Genomic DNA, 22,311 nt, shown 5'->3' with positions numbered 1-22,311 from the left:
AGTTTGGGAAACGACTTATCTGTTTTCCATCTCTATAATTTTGTCTTTTCAAGGATACTACATAAATGGAATTGTATAGTATACAACCTTTTTAGATTCACATTTTTACTCAGTATAATGCATGACAGGGCATGGATTTTAACCTTTTAATTTAGAGTGGGTGCCTGAGAAAATTGGATCACAGTGAAATTATTTCTATTTCCTGCCAGTTGAGATAAGCAGCTTAGTCTGAATAGTCTAAGAATTTCCTGGATGTGCTTCCCATGGGGATAAGGCCTAGTCCTGACCATTTTGGCATCATCATGTTGAATCTTGGGTATCAGCCCAGATGGAAGCCTACTTGCTTGCTAGGCTTCTTCTTTTCTGATCTGCTCTGAAATAGAAGTAGGCTCAAGCCTGAGATTCGTCCAGGTGACTTGGCCAGGAGGAATCAGTATCTCAGAGTTATAAAGAACATGAGAGACCAATTAATATAGTATCCTATCTGATATCTCATGCCTTTATTCTGCCACCTAGACAGACTATCACTTATGTGTTCAATCAGGTGCTGGATAACTAACTGCTCATTACCTATTTTGAACAGATCAGTTCAGTAGAAAAGTCTTTATAGAGTCTAAATCTGCCTACTGTAAGAGCCTCTTCCTGAAGTAAGGCAGAACATTGCCAGTCTTCTACATTAATAGCTCTTCAAATTTGTATAGGCAGTGATTATGGTTTTCTTGAGCATTCCCATTTTGAAAGCCAAGACGTAGAATAGTATGATAGAATAGTATAGACCTCAGATTTGAGAAGACAGGGTTTCAGTTGTGGCTGTGGTACTTACTAGGTGTGTGCCCTTGGTAAAATCTCTTTGCCATTCTGAGCCTCAGTTTCCTGGACTGTAAAGTGAAGATAATAATGCCTGGCTTACAGGATTAAATAAGATAATAGTTGTCAAATGCCTACCACTTAATAGGTACTCAGTAAATGAACATGACTAGTGCATATTAAAAGAACTAAGATCTAGAGTTGTACTTAGAATGCTGAGCATTTTTTCTGGTAGCCTTACATAGGTAATAAGTCTTTTACTTGTCCCTACATTACTTCTTTGACACTCTGCTTACTCTTTCCCCCTTTAGGTTTGCGAGAGAACAGGAGACACCCCGCCTCCTACCTGGTCCATGGGGGCAAAGCCCTCAACTTGGCTTTTAGGGCCTGGACAAGGAAAGAAGTAAATATGTTATTTCTCTATGTTTAAAGTTTGCCTTCCATGGGGACTGGCTTTGTGTAGATGTGTTGAAAAGACAGACCAGAGAAGCTTATGGGCTCCTGGGTATAGAGTAGAGGACTAGGCTAGCATTCCTTGGATTACAATTTAACCCTTCTATCTGATTATAAAAAGTAGTTCATACTTGCACTGAGAATTAGAAAAATACTTAAGAGGCTGGGCATGGTGACTCAAGGCAGGAGGATCACTTGAGTTCAGAAGTCTGAGGTTATGGTGAGCTATAGTTGTGCCAGTGCATTCCAGAAGAATATAAAGAAGGAAATAATCACTTGTAATTTTAACACTCAAAGTGAGCTACCATTAACATTTGAATATATTTCCTTCTGATCTTTTTAATATACATTTTAAAATGTAGTTGCTGTCATGCTGTACAGTTGGCCCTTAAACAATGCAGGTCTTAGAGGTATAGACCCCTTCCTGCACAGTTAAAAATCTGTATAAATTTCAACTCCCTTACAAACTTAACTACTAAGAGCTTACTCTGTATCAATAATGTAAACAGTTGATTAACATATACTCTGTATGTTGTGTATTATATACTGTATTCTTTTTTTTTTTTTTTTGGCCAGGGCTGGTTTTGAACCCACCACCTCCAGCATATGGAGCTAGTGCCCTACTCCTTTGAGCCACAGGCGTTGCCCTATATACTGTATTCTTAAAATAAAGTAACCTAGAAAAAAGAAAATGTTATTAAGAAAGTCATAAGGTTTGGCTGTTAGTCTATATTTATTTAAAAAAGAAAATTCTAAGGATAAGAACATGTATTTACTGTTCATTAAGTGGAAGTAGATTGTCATAAAGGTTTTCATTTTTGTTGTCTTCACACTGAGTAGGCTAGGGAGGATGAGATAAGGAGGGATTGGTCTTACTGTCTGAAGGGTGGAAGAAGTGGAAGAAAATCTGTGTGTAAGTGGACTCGTGCAGTTTAAACCCATATTGTTCAAAGATCAACTGTGTGTTCAATTTTGTATCTGAATCTATTGGCTTATCTTAATTTTCCTAGTAGCTTATCACATTTCTCCATAAACAGTTAATAGTTACTTGATATTCTTTTGTAGGAATGTACCTTCCTTACCTAACCCACTTGTTCACTGTTGTTTGCTTTTAGTTAATTTATTTATTTTTGATGTTGTTATAGAGAATCATATAGTAAATATCTATATGCATCTGTCTTAGTTCCTCATATCTTGATTGTTTCTTCAGGATATATTCCTGGAAGAGCAATTACTGGATCAAATTATATGAAAAAAATGTAAGACTCTAGATACACACTGCCAAAATAGCTTTTTAAGAATTGTACAGATACCCGTCTATTCAACCAAATATTAAACAGGTATACAAGAAAATAAGAAAGCTCTCTATGTACTGATTTGGAATGATCTCCAGAATTTGTTCTTTTTTTTTTTTTTTTTTTTTTGCAGAGCCAGAACTTACTTTATTGCCCTCAGTAGAGTGCTGTGGTGTCACACTGCTTACAGCAACCTCCAATTTCTGGGCTTAGGTGATTCTCTTACCTCAGCCTCCCAAGTAACTGGGACTACAGGCGCCTGCCACAATGCCCAGCAATTTTTTTTGTTGTTGTTGCATTTCCGTCGGGGCCGGGTTTGAACCCACCACCCTCCGTATTTGGGTCCGGCGCCCTACCCACTGAGCTATAGGCACCGCCCAATCTCCAGAATTTTCAAGTAAAGGTGCAGAATTATGCATATGTTACCTTTTATATGGGAAGGGGGAAATAATTTTATTTGTATATGTTTGTATTTGCCTGAAGATACAATCCTGGAGGGATGCAGAAACTAATGAAAGTGGTTAGCTTTGGGGTATGGGATGGTGGGGGCAGAAACAGGGTAAAAATGAGGCTTTTCAATATATATCTTTTTGTATTTAATTTTGACCCATTTAAGTGGATTATCTTTTTAAAATATTGAGTTTTTTAGAAATAATCATAAAATGAAAAAAAAAGAAGTATCACTCTATACTCTTATGTTTCAGATACTCCTTGCCCTGCATACAGTGGACAGGAGGAGACCTTTCAGTCACTACAGGCTTAATTCGTATAGTCTCCCTATTTCCTGTTGCCAGTCTTCTCCTTAGATATCCTTGGACTTCATGTTTTGGGCCTTCTCTTGTTCCCTAGGTGTCACCTAGACCTAATCCTTTATTTCTGTTACTCTACACCTCTTAAGTGTGGCTACCTTAAGTTTCATCTCTGACCCCTCCCATTAAGTGAACTTTCATGCCTTGGGTTAGGATGGACCCTAATGATCAAGAGATGGCCGCAAACAGTGTGGCCAGAGGGAGCTGGAGGAAAGTGGAATGCAGTTCTGAGGAGCTCACGCTTGTGGAAGATGTCTTTTGTGAAGTGCAGACAACTTGTGTGAGAGATACTTGTTCCCTCACCTTTCCAGAGATCCTGCTCTGGGAGAGTGTGATACATTAAGGTTACTTAGAAGGGTCACATCAGTTCTCAGTTCCCCACCCAGGCACCAAAATAAATTACAGATAGATATTAAAAGAGTTAAAGGAGGCTAGGCACAGTGGCTCATGCCTATAATCAGCACTCTGGGAGGCTAAGGTGGGTGGATTACCTGAGCTCACATGTTCAAGACTAGCCTGAGCCAGAGTGAGACCTCATCTCTAAAAATAGCTGGGTGTTGTGGCAGACACCTATAGTCCCAGCTAATAGGGAGGCTGAGACAAGAGAATTGCTTGAGCCCAAGACTTTGAGGTTGCTGTGAGCTAAGACATCATGGCACTAGACCAAGGGCAACAAAGTGAGACTCTGTCTCAAAAAAAAAAAAAAAAAAAAGAGTTAAAGGAGAGAATAATTAAACCATGAGAAAAAAAAAATGAATTTTTATCCGTCTTCTAGATACAGAAATGAGTGGAGAAAAAAATCACAGTAAAAAAGCTTGAGATCTACATAAAAATGTAATCTCGTACTCAAAAAGATGGCAAATAAATTAAAGAAAGACTAGAAGATATCTGCTTGGGTTGCTGTTGAGCTAGTTATAGTCCTATAGCTATTCAGCACTGAGTTCTGTCCTCAAAAATAAGGGCTTGTGGCCTGTGGCTCAAGCGGCTAAGGCGCCAGCCACATACACCTAAGGTGGCGGGTTCGAATCCCCAGCCCGGGCACCAAACAACAGTGACGGCTGCAACCAAAAAATAGCCGGGCGTTGTGGCACCTGTGGTTCCAGCTACTTGGGAGGCTGAGGCAGGAGACTCGCTTGAGCCCAGGAGTTGGAGGTTGCTGTGAGCGTGATGCCATGGCACTCTACTCAGGGGGATAGCTTGAGGCTCCGTCTCAAAAAAAAAAAAAAAAAATAGGGGGGGCAATTTGTCCCCATTGATCTCTCTGAGGCCCTTGACGTTTTTGAGAGCTGTGACCAAAGCCCACAACTGACTTCCTCACATGTTTTGATGCTGTCATTATGAGGTGTATGTTTTGAAATATTCCTAGTTTGTGGCTTGCCTTAAAGTAGCAAAAGTGGTGAAGTAGCAGAAGTTTTGCAGAGAGTTTTTATTTTTAATTAAGTTCAACTTATGTTTTTTTTTTTTTTTTCCTAGCTTATGTTTTGTGTGTCCTATCTAAGAAATCTTTGCCTAACTGAAGGCCACGGATTTTCTCCTCTGTCTAAACCTATAGTTTTAGGTTTTACATTTAGGTTTGTGATTTATTTTGAGGTTTTTTGGTGAATGTACTTGGTGCGAGATATGGATTGAGGTTCTATCTTTAATTTTTTTCTTTATGTGTATGGATATTGAATTGGTTTGGGATCATTTGTTGAAAAGACTACCCTTTCTCCACTGAATTGCCCTGGCATATTGTCAAACATCAGTTGTCTATTGTTGTGTGGGTTTATTCCTCATGCCTTTTGTTTTGACAGGCTCTCCCAGACCATGAGGATGAGATCCCGGAGACAGTGCGGACTGTACAGCTCATTAAAGATTTGGCCAGGGAGATCCGTCTGGTGGAAGTAAGATGCATAGAAGGGGAGAGAAGGTTTTTGGGAAGGGCTTGAGACTCAAATGGCAGGTTAGGCCTCTGTACTTCATATGAGAGCCCAGGGGAGGGATTGGGAACACCCCATCAAGGATCTTATTCATTCAGTTAATTATTATGTGCTTTGAGTGTGTCACACAGAGGGCTAGAGTCTTAGAATACACAAATAATAGTGCCCACGAAGAACTCACACTGTAGTAAAATTAACCCTGAGCAAAGTTAGCCTTTCTAAGCCTCTGTTTCCTCATTTTTAAAGTGGGGATAATTGTAGCTACTCAGGATTGCTAAAAGGATTAAATAGGGTGATTTGAGTTGAGCACTAAGTATAGTGCTTAGAACACAGTAGGTACTCAATAAATTCTGATGTTGGGTCATGGTGGTGGTAGATGGTGGTGATGGTTGTAGTTGTTGTTACTATTAATATTTTGACTCAGTCTCTGCATTCTCCAAAAAGTTCTCTCGGGGTGAAGATGATTACAAAGCCATGTTTCAACAGGTGTCATATACCACGAGGCAGTAAGGTATAGTAGTAAGAGACTCAGAGAAACCTGGGTTCTGGTTCTTGGTCTGTCACTTGCAAGCCTTTCAGATCCTCAGTTTCCTCATGTGTAATGTGAAGATAATACAAACCTTTCAGAGTTTTGTTAGGATTAATAGATAATGTACAAAGAGCCTCTCACACAGTGCCTAGCAGAGTAAGTACTCAATAAATGTGAGCCATTGATATTGACAGACTTTGCAATCAAGAGAGAACTTGGTGTGGGATAGTGAAGTAGCAGAGGCACCAGAGGAAAACTAGACTTGAGGATGTTTTAACTTCCCTTTAGTTCAGAAACTGTAAAGTTCTATTTAATGCCCAGGATATATATCCATGCTGAAGGGTGATCAAGAGTCAGCTACTGGGAAGTCAGGCTTCTAGCCTCACTGCTTATGGCATGTTTCACTGCCTATACCATAGCTTAAAGTATCCATCTCCTACCTCATTTTCTTTGACTCCCATCTGTCAAAATCCTTCAGGATTTAGTTAAAGGCCTGTCTTTTCTCAATCTCTTCCCATATAAACCAATTTTGTACACAGAACTGCAGGCTGGTTGGAAGAAGACTTAGAAATAGATCATATTGGGTCCACTGGCTTTCATATATCTTAAAGCAATGGAACCTTTTTTTAAAAAATGAGATCTTATGTGAAGCTCAGTATATACAACAAATCAAAGCATAGCTGCTTTGAATAGGGTGGAGCTGGGAGACTCATGGCTCTACTCGTTCCTCTCATCTGCCTTCCACTTAACCTCCAATCCCAAGGGCTCCTTCCAAGAAGCTCAAAAGAGCCACAAAACATCTTCAAAAACTACCTTTCCAGTCTAGCCCTTTAATTTTACAGCTGAGCAGACAGTAGCAGAATTAAGACTAGAATCTATTTCCTTCTCTCAAATCTTATAGTCTTTAGAGCAGCGGTTCTCAACCTGTAGGTCGTGACCCACGGGAACTGTATTAAAGGGCTGCGGCATTAGGAAGGTTGAGAACCACTGCTTTAGAGTCTGAACCACACAAATTAGTACTTGATTATTTTCTGTCTCATGTCTGTTCCTTTTGGAGTTTTTTCTCTCCAATTTTGACAGCAGTGCTGGGCTTTTCCTTTGCTCGTCTTCTCCTTACTCATAAATGGCTAGGTAAAGAAATGCCATCCAATAAATTCTTGGTGACTTGCTGTGCACAATCTAGGGTGTGCATATGTGGAGTATCTGTAAGCCACTTTCGTGGCAATACCACCAATGCCAGGAACAGACTTCTGATCTTAGTGCTGAGAGAACCCTTGAGTAAACTCTAACCCCCTCATTTACTAACACTCTTGTAGGACATCTTCCAACAGAACGTTGGGAAGACGAGCAATATCTTTGGGCTACAGAGGATCTTCCCAGCTGGCTCCATTCCCTTAACCAGGCCAGCCCATTCCACTTCAGTATCCATGTCCAGGCTGTCACTGCCCTCCAAAAGTGGTTCAAAGAAGAAAGGCCTGAAGCCCAAGGAACTCTTCAAGAAGGCAGATCGAAAGGGCAAGGAGAGTTCAGCCTTGGGGCCTGCTGGCCAGTTGAGCTATAATCTCATGGACACATACAATCATCAGGCACTGAAGACAGGCTCTTCCCAGAAAGCAAAGGTGGGTGCTGGCCCATGGGTTCAGCCCAGCCCTTTCGGGTGTCCCTTGGAAGAGCAGGGTTTCAAAAGGACAGGCTATCCTGTCTTGCTGCCACCTCCCTTAGAGCCCCTGGTGTTTGGCTACTAGTCCCACTCATTTAATAGGCATTTATTGAGACCTTTTCTATGCTGGGCACTGCGATAGGTGCTGTGGATGTAACTCTCAAGAGGCTGACAGGCTAGTGAGAAAGACAGACATGAAAACAAATGAGTGTGATGAATTATTATGGATGCCACAATCAAGGGTGTGTGCGGGACCTTGCGATTCAGTGGAGAGTTGATTCTATCTAGGTAGGGAAGATGGTCAAGAGCTCTTTTCAGAAAACATAACACTTAAGCTGAAGTTTGAAATGTTGGTATGAGAATGAGATTTGAGAACATTGTATATAAGTGTCAGGTTAGAGTCTTGAATAGCTCCTTGAGCTCTGCCCTAGGGCTCTACCTTGCCTCAAGATTGTGGTGCCCTCCATGGGCATCTGAAGATGTCCTACCCTTTTAAAGGGAAAATATTTCACAAGATTGATAGCTTTCCCTTGATTCAGCCACACATTCTCAACCTCTGGCTCCAGTGAGAGAGGGTAGGGGGGTAGTATGGCAGAAAGCCTTGGTTTAGGTGATTTTGACAGTAAACTCAACCAGTGAAACCAGAGGGAACTGGCCATCCTGATTCATGTGGGAGTCCTGGACAGGTGACAACTTAGCCTCCTCCTCCTGCAGTTCAACATCACTGGTACCTGCTTGAATGATTCAGATGATGACTCACCAGACTTGGACCTTGACGGAAATGAGAGCCCACTGGCCCTGTTGATGTCTAATGGCAGGTGAGGTGGGAAGAAGGAGCACAGAGATACTGGGACTATCAGTGACAGTATGCCACTGAGACAGGGCATGGAATTGGGACCGAGGGGTTATGATATACACAGGGAAGGCCTGTATTTAGACAATACCTGGATATTATCAGGTATCATTGCTTGGTTCAAGGAACCATGATGATGTTGGTGATGGGTAGGAAGGAGCTTTGGAATCTAATTGGCAATCTTAAGAAAGAAGTTATATAATCTTATAGAAATTGCACCAAGTCATTGGGTCAGAACAACTGATAGAAATAAAAAGAAATAAATAATAAGCATACTTGTTAAAAGCATTCTTTTTTATATACCTTTTGACTTGCAATTCAATTTTCAGTAATTTATAGAAGTCCTTGCACAATGTGTGCAAATGTATCCTTGTTTGTAATAGTAAGTAATTTGAACTAGGCAAATGTTAATCAGTAAGGGCTGGATAAATAAATTATGGTATTAATTGGAATACCATGTAGCTGTTAAAAAAAAATGAGACAATCTGATATCTGATGACACAGAAAGATGCTCAAGATATATTCTTAAGTGAGAAAATCTGGTTATAAAATAACATAAGAATAGTTTCATTTCTTATTATTTTTTCCCTTTTTTCCCCTTGAGTCATATCCATTTTTATTTTTAAAAATGTGTGCACACATGTATGTATATGTGGAAAAGCAATATAGTCTTATAGTCTTTTTCATTTTTTACTTTTAGTTTTTTGAAAAGTTAAAAAAATTCAATTTATAAGGTTTAAAATTAAAAAAATGTGCAAGAGCACACAGTGAAAAATCTCATAATCATCTCTTCCTTCCTCCTTTTCCCTCCCCATAGATGGCCAATGTCAGTGATTTCCTTTAAGAGATATTGTATTTGTATACGTGTGGACAAATAAATAGATTTGTTATTTATTTTATACTGGTTATACCAAATTTTTAATAGTGGCTATCTCTGGAAGGTAGGATAGGAGAGGTGGGAGAGTTTTTTTGGTAAGAATAAAATAGAAGCCATTCTCAATGAAATCATGGGCTTGAGAATCAGACAGTTCTGAGTTCAAATCCCAACTCTACTATGTATTCACTATGTGACCTTGGCAAATCAATTAACTTCTCTGAGTCTGTGTCTTCATTATATCTACTCTATAGATAAAATTTACCTTAGGGTTATTGGAGGATTAGAAGAAATAATATAAGTAAACTGTTAATTACAGGGCCTGACACATAGTAAATATTTAATAAATGGTAGCTCTTTTAAATGCAGTGACGAAGATGGAGGTAAAAGGTGATGATGATGCAGATGTGAGTATGGCCAGAAACCATGAAATATTCAGGGAGGCTGAGGCATTATAGGTTATCATCTGGATACCAGTAGACAATAGCAATTAAGAGTCAAGTACTAAGTATGAACAATATAGGAACACAGACAACAAAGGTACCTTTTAATAGCCTCTTTGTAGGAAAAAGGGTATTTTCAGATCCCAAGGAAGAGTATAATAGGTCTATCTGGATGGAAAATAAGGGGGAATGGTGGGAGAACAGGGAAGATTCTAAAAGGAGAACTATTCTTGGAATTTGAAAACCCAGTTACCAAAGAGTATGATAAAAGAGACTGTTGACTCTTGCCTTTGTCCAGATCTTGTGATAGGTTTCCTGTAGAGGAGAAAATTGAGAGTTCTAATATACAGTGAAATGTATTTTCCCTCCTGCAACATTCCTTCTTGTGCTACTTCTTATTATCTGCCACAGTGGCCAGAAGCTGCTATTAACTGAAACTTGGGAATCAAGGTATAGAAATATATGTATTTTAGAGACAGAGTCTCACTTTGTCACCCTCAGTAGAGTGCTATAGTGTCACAGCTCACAGCAACCTCCAGTTCTTGGGCTTAGGTGATTCTCTTGCCTCAGCCTCCTGAGTAGCTGGGACTACAGGAGCCTGCCACAATGCCTGGCTATCTTCTGTTGCAGTTTGGCTGGGGCTGAGTTTGAACCTGCCACCCTTGGTATATGGGGCCGGTGCCCTACTCACTGAGCCACAGGCGCCAGCCTAGAAATATTTACAGATGATAATGATTTTATATCTGGGCTTTTCTCCAACTTCAATGTTTTGTGGGGAGTTAGGTGTAGATGAAACAGGATTGGCTATATGTTGATAATTGCTGAAACTTAGCTGAGTGACAGGTATATGGGAATTCATTATACTTTTATATTTTTTGAATTTTTTTTAAAATTAGAAGTTAATAAAAGACCTTCATATAGGTAGCTATCATTTATTGAGTCTCTGCTTTATGTCAAAATCTACCTTAGTTGTTTACATACATTATTTTATCTGGTGATCACAACAACCCCAAAGATAAGTATTGTCATTCTCATTTTACCATTGTAAAAACTAAGACCCAGAAAACTTTGTTATGATATTAGCTACATTGAATGCTTGCCATGTGTCAGGCTCTGCATTATTAATTCATGTAATTGTCCCAATAATCCTGTGAGGTAGAAAACAGGTCAATTTAATGACAGCCAATTCACTAAAAGGCAATTTGATAAAATGACTATTTGCTGTATGTATCAAATTGCTAAATTAACTAAAAACTTGTTTTTATTTGAGAGGTTTATTCTAGCAGTTTCTACTGGTTAATATTGTTTATAATGTATAACAGGACTGTGTAAGCCACTTTTGAGGTTTTTTATTTCTTTTATATATTTTTAACAAATTTCTTTATGTTTAATTTATTGCTGTAAAATCAACATGTCTTGGGTATATAATTAAATGAATGTTAATAAATTTATGTTATTGTGCAACCATTGCCACCATCCAGTTTTAGGATACTTCTGTTGCCCCCAAAAGATCTTTTGTGTCCTCATTCTCGTCTCTAGGTCCCTGCAAGCCCTAATCTATTTTCTGTCTCTATAGATAGGCTTTTTCTGGACATTCCATATAAATGGAATCATACAATATGTAACTTTTTGTGTTTGGCTTTTTTCACTTCTTCATAACCTTTTTGAGGTTCATCCATGATGCATCATTAAAAGGAATCATTAGTTGATTCCTTTTTATTGTATATAGTACTGCATTGTATGAATATACCACATTTTGTTTACTCATTTATTAGTTCATAGTCATTTGGATTGCTTCTACTTTTTGGCTATTATGAATAATATTGCTCTGAGAATTTGTGTACAAGTTTCTGTGGGAACATACATATTTATTTCTTACCTACAAGTAAAATTGTTGGGTCATTTGATAACTCAATGTTTAGCTTTTAAAGAAACTGCCAAGGCTGGCACGGTGGCTCCCGCCTGTAATCCTAGCACTTGGGAGGCTGAGGCAGGTGGATTGCTTGAGTTCACAGGTTTGAGACCACCCTGAGCCAGAGCGAGACCCCATCTCTTAAAAAAAAAATAGCCAGGCATTGTGACGGACATCTTTAGTCACAGCTTCCTGGGAGGCTGAGGCAAGAGAATCACTTAAGCCTAAGAGTTTGAGGTTGCTGTAAGCTATGATGCCATGGCACACTACCGAGGGCGACATACTGAGACTCTGTCTCAAAAAAAAACATAAAAAATGAAACTGCCAAACATTATACCAAAGTGTCTGTATCATTTTACATTTCAACCAGCAATCATAAGTTCATAAGTTTTTCCATATACTGGCCAACACTTGTAATTTTTTGTCTTTTTGATTATAGCCACTGTAGATATAAAGTGATATCTCATTATATATTTTCTTAAAATAAAAATTGTATATATTTAAGGGGTATAATGTGATACTTGATATCCATCTACACTGTGAAATGATTACTACAGTCAAGTCGTTTAACATATCCATCATCTCACATAGTTACTATTTTTTGTGTGTTTTTGTGTGTGATGAGAATACACAGATCTACTCTCAGGAAATTTCAAGTTTATAATACAGTATTAACTATAGTTACCTTGCTGTATATTATATTTCTAGAACTTATTCATACTATGTAACTAAAATTTTATACTCCATCCCACTTCTCCTGATAAACATTACTTTTTGTTTCTATGAGTGACTTTTTAAGGTTCGACTTATAAGTGAGATCATACAGTATTTTCTTTACTTGTATCTGGCTTTTTGACTCTCTCTCTCTCTCTCTCTATATATATATATATATATATATATATGTAGTATATATACTACAGTCTTCCAGGTTAATCTATATTGTCATAAATGGCAGTATGGATTTGATTTGCGTTTCTCTAATAGCTTGTGATGTTGAGCATCTTTTTGTGTGATTATTGGTCATTTGTATATCATCTCTGAAGAAATGTCCATTCAGACTTCTGCTTATTTTTTTTTAAGACAGGGTCTCATCCTATAGTCTGGGCTAGGGTATAGTGACATCATCATAGCTCGCTGGAACTGCAGACTCCTGAGTTCAAGCTGTCCTCCTGCTTCAGCCTCTTGCTGAAGTGAATGCCACCGTTCCTGGCTATTTCTTCCATTTTTTATAGAGATGGGGTCTCACTCTTGCTCAGGTTGGTTTCAAACTCCTGGCCTCAAGCAAGCCTCCTGCTTTGGCCTCATAAAGTGCCAGGATTATAGGTGTGAACCACTGTGCCTGGCGTTTTTGCTTGTTTTTAAATTGGTATATTTTACATATTACTGATTTCTAAGAGTTCTTTAATTGTTCTAGATACAAATCCTTTGTGAGATAAATGCTTTGCAAATATTTTCTTCCAGTCTGTGCACTGTCTTTTCATTTTCTCAATGGTTTGTTTTTTTTCCATAATGGTTTCTTTGGAGCATAAAAGTTTTTTTGTTGGTTTTTTTTGGCAGTTTTTGGCCAGGGCTGGGTTTGAACTCGCTACCTCTGGCTTATGGGGCCGGCGCCCTACTCCTTTGAGCCACAGGCGCTGCTCTCTGGAGCATAAAAGTTTTTAGTTTTACCTAATCCTACGTCACAAAAGTATTTTTCTGTATTGTCTTCTAGAAGTTTTATCATTTTAGATTTTAGATCCATGATGCATTTTGAGTTAATTTTTGTGTATTATGTAAGGTAAGGGTCCATTTGTCTCAGCACCATTTGTTGAAAGGACCATCATTTCCTCCACTGAATTACCTTGGCCTCTTTGTCAAAAATCTGTTGATCATAAATTTAAGGATTTATTTGAGACTCACAGTTCTGTTCCCCAATCTTATGTCTGTTCTTATTCCAATATCATACTGCCTTGATTACCATAGATTTATAGTAAGTTTTGAAATTGATTAATATAAGCCCTCAAACTTTGTTCTTTTTCAAAATTGTTTTGACTGTGGTAGGTCTTTTACATGTCCATGTACCTTTTCCTATCAGCTTGTCAATTTTTACAGAAAAACTAGGTGGATTTTGATTAGGATAGGATTACATTGACTCTGCAGACCAATTTGGGGGAAATTGCCATCTTAACAATATTATATGTGACTGTTTAGTCTTTATGTTTTTCTTTCCTTTTTCTCTAGTACCAAGAGGGTGAAGAGCCTATCCAAGTCTCGTCGAGCCAAGTTTGCAAAGAAGGCAGACAGGGCTAGGATGGTAGCAGAACAGGTGATGGAAGATGAATTTGACTTGGATTCAGATGATGAGCTGCAGATTGACGAAAGATTGGGAAAGGAAAAGGCAACCCTGATAATAAGACCAAGTGTGTCTTTGTTCTTTCTCTTTCCTTCCCTGCCATTTGCATTTGTTTTTGGTCCCCTTTATAAACTCAAGACCTGAGCTTATTGATATTTTGATTTACTAGACTTTATAGGCCTCCATTGTTTCCTTTGTTCTAGAGATTTATTTATCATCTGATTCCTAAACTTTCTAAATTAATAATCTGTGGTCATTATTTCCAGTAATATTAGTCTTATTTTCCTTCCTTTGGGTATTTGGTTCAAATGCTAATCTTTGCTTCATGATAAGTGCTTTCTATTGTTCTCTAGAATTTCCTCGGAAATTGCCCCGTGCGAAACCTTGCTCTGACCCCAACCGAGTTCGTGAACCAGGAGAAGTTGAGTTTGACATTGAGGTATGTCTAGTCTTCTTCTCATTCTGGTCACTAAGACAGAAGATAGATTATCATTTTAGTTGGACAAGATGGAAAGACAACCTATATTCAAGTCTCAAAATACAGAGTATCCCACAAGTTAACCCTAAAATCACCATTTTAGAAACAGGTGGACAACACATAAAGAATATTTTGTAGTGACTATTTTGTAAATAAAGGTATAGTTAGCTGTAGTTTCCAAGTTTCTCGATGTATGGTGACTTTAGGGGCAACTTTGGGACCCCCTGTATTTATTAAGTGGAAGATTATTTGCTAAATGTTGCTGAGCATATAAATGGAAGATTACAACTTAGTTGAAATATTTTAAAAATCCCTTAGTACAGAGTAGAATAAAAGGCAGTGTGATATAGCAGAAAGAATATTGTGATTTGATATGACAAGTATCATATCAAAGATATGATATACCGACTATCTGATGTGACCTTTTGTGAATTATTTAACTTCACTGAACCTTAGTTTTCTAATCTATAAAATGAGCGTTATAATACCTATCTCACTAAGATACTATGGAGATTAAGATGAAAGAATGAATATTGTGTTTAATACTTGGTCTATACTTGGTGCTCAGAAGATAGGTTCTCAGAAGATATTAGTATCAAGACAAATCTTGGGCAGTTAAGATGATATGGTCTCTCTCTGACAGGAGGACTATACAACAGATGAGGACATGGTAGAAGGGGTTGAAGGCAAGCTTGGGAATGGGAGTGGAGCTGGTGGAATTCTTGATCTGCTTAAGGCCAGCAGGCAGGTGGGGGGACCTGATTATGCTGCCCTCACGTGAGTATTGTCTTTGATTTCCTCTTTTCATTCTATCACACCACATTGGCCTCTCACCCAAGGGACTAGGTTAGCCAATCAGAAAATATTTACTGAGCCATTTAAAGGGACAAAGAATTATCTAGGATATTTGGGCTGAAATACTAAAGTAAGTATTAAACTTGTCCTAAGGAACTTAATATTTGACAGTGATAGGATGTATAGATGTCAAGGGGAATTAATTTTGGACACTTTAGAAGTTGTAAGAGGGGCTAGAAGGGTCATGGAAGGAGACTTGTTAAAAAAAAAAAAAAGAAACTGCAGCATGGGTGGATAAGGAGGTAGGTGTGACCCCTTTTTTGCCATCTTGCCTGCTATCTGTGGAGAGACTTGAAGGCAGGAAAGACTGTCTTTTCATGAAAACAATCTGATACTATCCTCCTTTAGCTTGACTTCTAGTTTCTCACATTGGATGATTGTCCCCTTCTTCCTCCCACCCTGATCCCCACAGCTGGTATCCCTCCTCCCTGAGTATTTTGATGACTGATTTCCTCTGAGAACTAGAGAAACTATCAGCATTTTTCCTCTATTCCTTGCAGTGAGGCCCCAGCTTCTCCCAGCACTCAGGAGGCCATCCAGGGCATGCTGTGTATGGCCAACCTGCAATCCTCATCATCCTCACCAGCTACCTCCAGCCTGCAGGCCTGGTGGACCGGGGGGCAGGACCGAAGCAGTGGGAGCTCCAGCAGTGGGCTGGGCACGGTGTCTAATAGTCCTGCTTCCCAGCGTACCCCAGGGAAGCGACCCATCAAGCGGCCAGCATACTGGAGAACTGAGAGCGAGGAGGAGGAGAATGCCAGTCTGGATGAACAGGACAGCTTGGGAGCATGCTTCAAGGATGCAGAGTATAGTAAGGGCAGCTAAGCATATGGGTCCAGGCCAGAAGGGGTCCCATAAGTCCTAGTCTCAACTGTTGGTCCCAATAGAGAACAGCCTGTAGTGAACAGAGGCCTGGCCTTACACCTGATACTTAGTTTCTCTGAGCCATATTTTTCTAATCTGTAAAATGGGGATATCTTACAGGTTTATATAAGAATTAGAGATTATGCCTACTTAGAGCATCTGGCACAGTTTCTTGTTCATGGGAAGCCCTCAAAAAATGGTAGCTGTTATAATTAGGTATCATTAGGTATCATCTATTTTTTAATACTGTCCAGCATTCACTGCTGGTGACTTATTTTTCCTCTTGCCTCTTTTACTTCCATGACCTGTATCATTTGTGTTCTGTGTCAGGCAGTTTTTATACTATGCAAAGGTATTTAATGACCTTTCAGTGGGCTTTTTACATTTAAAAGATGACTTTTTTAAAACCAAGATTTATTGAGTACTGCAATGTATAAAGCACTTTTTTGTATAATATAGGTAACTAATGTGGGTGTTTATTTGAATATAATTTTTTTCACACACGGTTTGAATATTATTTTAAAAGAATTACAAAATAGCAGTTAATGTTCATTTGCCAAAATTAGAACATGTTAGAGAAAGAAAAAATTCCTTTTGACTAACATTCTTCCTTCTCTAAGTCCAAATATAATCTTTGTTATCAGTTTGATGTCTACCTTTTATTTTGTTGCATTTACACCCATGTGTAGATGTATAGATAGAGGTATAATTTTTCGTTTAGTGTTTATGGTTCAGCAGTTTTTTTAGCTGTATTTCAACATCAGTTCATAGAGATCTACTTGTTCAATACACAGAAGTCTATCTGCTGCATAAAAATATATCATATGTTTACTCATTTCCTACTGATGGACATTTAGGTTGTCTGTTTTTTTACTAACAATGCTGCAATGAAAAATTTTGTATAATTTTTTATTTTTGAAAATTTTTCTATAATTTTTTTATTTCAAATTAATATGAGGGTACAAGTTTCTAGGTTACATTGTTCTTATTTCTCAGGCAAAGTTCAAGTTGTAGTAGAGCTCTTCACGTAGGAGGTGTTCTGTACACCCTCACATTGTGCACATTAGGTGAGATCCTGCCAAATGCCCTCCCCCTCCCTCTTTTCTCCTACCTCTTGCTAGACTATATTTTTTGTACCTTTTGTGCCTGTGTGCCAGTTAATATTTCTCTAAGGTAGATAGACCTATTGGGTTGAAGGGTATATGTAAGCAACTGTTAATAGTGCCAAAATGCCTTCCAAAAGGGCTAGTATATGAGCCATGTTTGAGAAATACCTCTTTCCCCATAGTCTTACTAGTGGTGGGTACTGTTAGTCTTTTTAATTTTTGCCAATCCCATGGCAAAATATGGTATCTCTGTTTTATGTGTTTATTGACTCTTCTTTATTCCTTTTCTATGAATTTAATCTTTCATCCATTTTTCTATTGGGATGCTAGTTTTTCTTATTGATTGGTAGGAGTTCTTTATATATATTCTAGATTTGTTGGAATTTTTTTGTATATTCTGGATTTTTAAAAAATTATTTTCTTTCAGACTATTTTAATTTTATTTATGGTGCTTTCTAGCATGTAGAATATTTCAAGGTTTACATAGTTATCTTTATAATTTTTTGTAATTTATATTTTGAGTAGGCAGGCCTTATATTTTTACTTAAAGCTTGTATAAGAGGTAAAATTTTAAGTGCTTATCTAGAATTAAGTTTTATGAATTGGGAATTTATTTTTTTCCATGTGGATAGTCTTTTTTGCCCCAATACCATTTATTCACTAGTTCATCATTATCCCCAGGTTTTAAGTTCTAACTTTGTCATAAGCTAAATTCCCATATATGTGTGGATTTATTTTTCTATTTGAGTCCCAGTTCTGTGTCTTAATAGCTTTGGACCTTGGGCATGGTAGTTAACTTTGCTATGCCTTTCTGTGTTAAGAGTACCTACCTCATTGGTTGTTGGGAGGGTTAAATAAATAACATTTAAAACATTGTCCCATACATGGTATTATGTGTTATATATTATTATTCCATTCCATAAATCAATTTGTCTATTCCTGTGATAATATCATGTAGGTTAGTTAATATAGACCTTGTTTCTGGTAGAGCACATCTCCTTTGCAGACCTTGCTTTGGAACTGAGGAGAGTACAGATGCTCAACAAAATGCTTATCTCTGAACTAAGCTACGACTAGTCTTAGAGACTTGCCAAGTTCCCTTGGACACCCACCCCTACCTTCAACAGTCAGTCACATTGACCTACAGTCAAGACACGTTTAATCAGTTCAGTCAGCCTCTACTTCCCCCTTTCCCTTTCTACTTTGCCCAGCAACACTGGAAGGGCAGTTTAACGAGGAGAGTCCTCACTACTTATTTTTCCAAAATTTCGAGACTATTCATCCTTTTCTTTTCCAGATGAATTTTAAAATCAGCTTGTCAAATTCCATTTTATTAGGATTACAAGGAATTTGTAGGTTAATTTATGGACACTGACATCTTTCATCAGAGGTATTTCTGCTATAATGGAATGTATACATTCCTGAAAAACCTTTTGTGTCCTGAAAAATTGTACACTAAAAATAATAGGGCACTTAAGAAAAAAAGATTAGGGGCATATCTCCCAAAATCTATGTGATTTTGTCTTAATAATAATCCTTGCCCAATCAGAGCCATTGGTATTTGCACCCAGCATTAGTGGCTCCTCTAACTTTAAGCCCTGGACTCAGGTGCCATTGCAACTTCTGCTTTTTACATTTCTTGAGGCTGAGTGTCCAAAGTGAAGATGCTGGCATGATTTGTTTCTCCTCAGGGATCTCTCCCTGGCTTGCAGATGGCCTCCCTCTAGCTCCCACTTCACATGGTGTACACGTGCCTCTAATGTCTGTGTGTCCTAATTGCCTCTTCTGTTTGTTTTTTTTTTTTTTTGAGACAAGAGTCTCATTTTGTCACCCTTTGTAGAGTGCTATGGTATCATAGCTCACAGCAACCTCAAATTCTTGAGCTCAAGTGATCTTCCTGCCTCAGCCTCCCAAGTAGCTGGGACTACAGGTGCTTACCACAATGTCTGGCTGTTTTTAGAGATGGAATCTAGCTCTTGTTCAGGCTGGTCTCAAACTCCTGAGCTCAAGTGATCCACCCACCTTGGCTTCCCGGAATTACAGGCGTAAGCCACCAAACCTGGCCTACCTGCCTTTTCTTATAAGGTCACCAGTCAGATTTGATTAGGGCCTACTCTAATCTAGAGTCTCATTTTAAGTTATTTGTTTAAAGGTCCAATGTCTAAATATAGTATTATATTCTGAATACTATCGGTTAGAGCTTCCACATAGGAACTTTAGAGGGGACACAGTTGAGCCCATAACATCCATTTTCTTTTCAGTATTCATATCTCTAGCTTTTCCTAGTTTTATTATGATGTTGAATCATAATGGTGATAGGAGGCATCCTTGTGCTGTTTTAAACTTCAAAGGCAGTACTGCCAATGTTTCTCCACTCAACAGGTAGGTTTTTGTAAGTCTCTGATAGGCTGTTCTCAGAAATTTCAGAGGAGTCACTATCTTTAGTTTTGAAAGGTTTCTTTTTTTAATCAAGAGTCGTATTAGGTTTTATCAAATAGTTTTTTTTTTGGCATCTTGACATAATTTGTTTTTCTAAGTTAATTTGTTAATGTAATGATTAGAATTACTGATTTTAAATTGACATCCCTTGAGATTAGGTGTACTTGGTCATGGTTTTTAACAATTATTTGTCTAGTTTGTTTACTGATCTTTTTAAAAAACTAGTTTTTTGGCTTTATCGATCATTTGTTGTTTACATTTTTCTTGATTTCTGATATTATTTTATTTCGTTTCTAATGTTCTTTGTCTAACATCTTGAGTTAAAACTTGGTTGATTTATTTTCAGTCTACTTTTGATAAAGTTGAGTGTTTAAATTTTATGTTTTAAAATTAACCTGAAGTAAAATTGACTTTCTTTGGATATACCTTTAGATTCTTGCCACCACCATAATCAGGATACAGAACACTTTGATCACCCCCTAAATTCCCTTATGTTACTACTCCCTTTGTACTCTCTTTCTATGCATCCCCCCTGGGCAGCCACTGGTATCCTCTCCATCACTGTGTTGCTAGGATGTCATGTAATACAGTGTATAATATTTTAATACTGACATCTTTTACTCAGTGTAATGCCTTTAATTTTGTACATTTATGTTGTTGCATATCAATAACTTGTTCTATTTTATTGTTTAGTAGTATTCCCATATACAGATATGAGGGACATTTGAGTTATTTCCAGTTTGGAAAAGTAGAATAGAGTTATGAGTTATGAATAGAACTGCTGCAAATATTCATGTATAGGTTTTTATCTGAACATGAGTTTTCATTTTTCTAGGGAAAATACCTCAGATTGGGATTCCTGGACCGTAAAAGTGGTGTTTTAACTTGATGAAAAACTGCCAACTGTTTGCCCAAGTGGTTGTGCCATTTTATATTCCTGTTAGTAACATATGAGAGTTGCAGTTGTTCTGCAAACTTGTCAGCACTTGGTATTATTAGTACATTTATTTCAGTCATCCTAGTAAGTGTATAATGATTTCTCATTTAATGGCTCTTCTAATAGCTAATGATGTTAAACAAGTTTCCTTCCATGTATTTGCCATTTATACATCCCCTTTATTTAAAATGTCTTTAAACAGACACTTTGAATGACTTAAGATTTCTTTTTCAGGATTTAATTGTGGGTTTTTTTTTTTTTTTTACTATATATACAGTTTTCATGTTATCTGTTTCATCTTGGATGAGTTTATTTTTTATTATTCATTTAAGAATAGTCAAGTATAATAGTGTAAAGGGGGAAAGAGTTTGGGTAAGTTTTTACAGTATGTATCTTTTAAGGAACTGTTGCATTAAGTTGTAGAATTTATGGGTATAGAATTGTTTATAGAATTCCCCTATTATCTCCCTTTTCATTCTTATTACTAGTAATTTGTGTCTTTTTTTCATCATTCTTGCTGGCATTTTTTCAATTTAATTGATCTTTACAAAACCTTGGGTTTCATTTTTTATGATCTATTTTCTCTGTTAAGTTTGTTTATGTTCTCCTTGCTGTGGACTTACTTTGCTCTTCTTTTTCTAGTTTTGAAAGTAGACATTTAGGCTGGGCACGGTGGCTCACACATGTAATCCTAGCACTGTACTCTGGGAAGCCAAGGCTAGAGGATCACTTGAGCTCAGGAGTTTAAGACCAGCCTGAGCAAGAGCAAAACCCTACCTGTACTAAAAAAAAAAAAAAGAAAAGAAAAGAAAGAAAGAAAGAAAAATTAGCTGGGTGTTGTGGTAGGCCCGTGTAATTCCAGCTACTTGGGAGGCTGAGGCAGGAGGATCGTTTGAACCCAGGAGTTTGAGGTTGCTGTGAGTGAGGCTGATGCCACCGTACTCTAGGCTGGAACAACAGAGTGAGATTCTGTCTCAAAAAAAAAAAAAAAAGAAAGGTTAGATTATTGTTTTGAAGCCTTTTTTCATTTCTTTGACGTATGTATATTTTTTTGAGACAGAGTTTCACTATGTCACCCTTGGTAGAATGCTGTGGCGTCACAGCTCACAGCAACCTCAAACTCTTGGGCTTAAGTGATTCTCTTATCTCAGCCTTCCAAGTAACTAGACCTATAGGTGGCCACCACAATGCCTGGCTTTTTTTTGTTGCAGTTGTCATAGTTGTTTAACTGGCCCAGGCCGGATTCGAACCCACCAGCCTGGGTCTATGTGGCCGGCACCCTACCCACTGAACTAGGGGTACCGCCTTCTTTGATATTTTTAATTGGCATTTTAAAAATTGAAGTATCAGGTTTGGCACCTGTAGCTCAGCAGCTAGGGCGCCAGCCACATAGACCAGAGCTGGCAGGTTTGAATCTAGCCCGTGCCTGTCAAGCAACAATGACAACTACAACCAAAAAATAGCTGGGTGTCCTGGCAGGCTCTTGTAGTCCCAGCTACTTGGGAGGCTGAGGCAAGAGAATCACTTAAGCCCAAGAGTCTGAGGTTGCTGTGAGCTGTGATGCTAGGGCACTCTACCCAGGGCGATGGCTTGAGACTCTGTCTCAAAAAAAAAAAAAAATTGAAATATCATAGTTGTACATTTGTAGGGGTGTAGTTGATATTTTGATACATGTATACAATGTGTATCAAATCAGGGTAATTAGGATATCTGTCACCAAACATCTACAAACATCTGTCTTTCTTT

General features: G+C 38.0%; 1 protein-coding gene across 4 annotated transcripts in view; it reads left to right on the top strand.

The window, feature by feature from the left end:
- Positions 1 to 22,311, top strand: part of PHF8 (PHD finger protein 8) — a 134,065-nt gene that overhangs the window by 46,046 nt on the left and 65,708 nt on the right. For 3 of the 4 annotated variants that reach the window (XM_012813294.2, XM_023508544.1, XM_023508543.1), the window contains 8 exons: positions 1,119 to 1,210; positions 5,158 to 5,247; positions 7,129 to 7,431; positions 8,187 to 8,290; positions 13,775 to 13,953; positions 14,240 to 14,325; positions 15,008 to 15,141; positions 15,720 to 16,030. In XM_012813294.2, the coding sequence (XP_012668748.1) occupies positions 1,119 to 1,210; positions 5,158 to 5,247; positions 7,129 to 7,431; positions 8,187 to 8,290; positions 13,775 to 13,953; positions 14,240 to 14,325; positions 15,008 to 15,141; positions 15,720 to 16,030 (1,299 nt within the window). The remainder of the gene's footprint in view (positions 1 to 1,118; positions 1,211 to 5,157; positions 5,248 to 7,128; positions 7,432 to 8,186; positions 8,291 to 13,774; positions 13,954 to 14,239; positions 14,326 to 15,007; positions 15,142 to 15,719; positions 16,031 to 22,311) is intronic. The other variant, XM_012813292.2, reaches the window with a different exon arrangement.

Source organism: Otolemur garnettii, unplaced genomic scaffold (assembly GCF_000181295.1).
Source record: "Otolemur garnettii isolate 467f Iridium unplaced genomic scaffold, OtoGar3 scaffold00256, whole genome shotgun sequence".
Taxonomy (NCBI): domain Eukaryota; kingdom Metazoa; phylum Chordata; class Mammalia; order Primates; family Galagidae; genus Otolemur; species Otolemur garnettii.
This window is presented reverse-complemented; position numbering and strand designations above follow the sequence as displayed.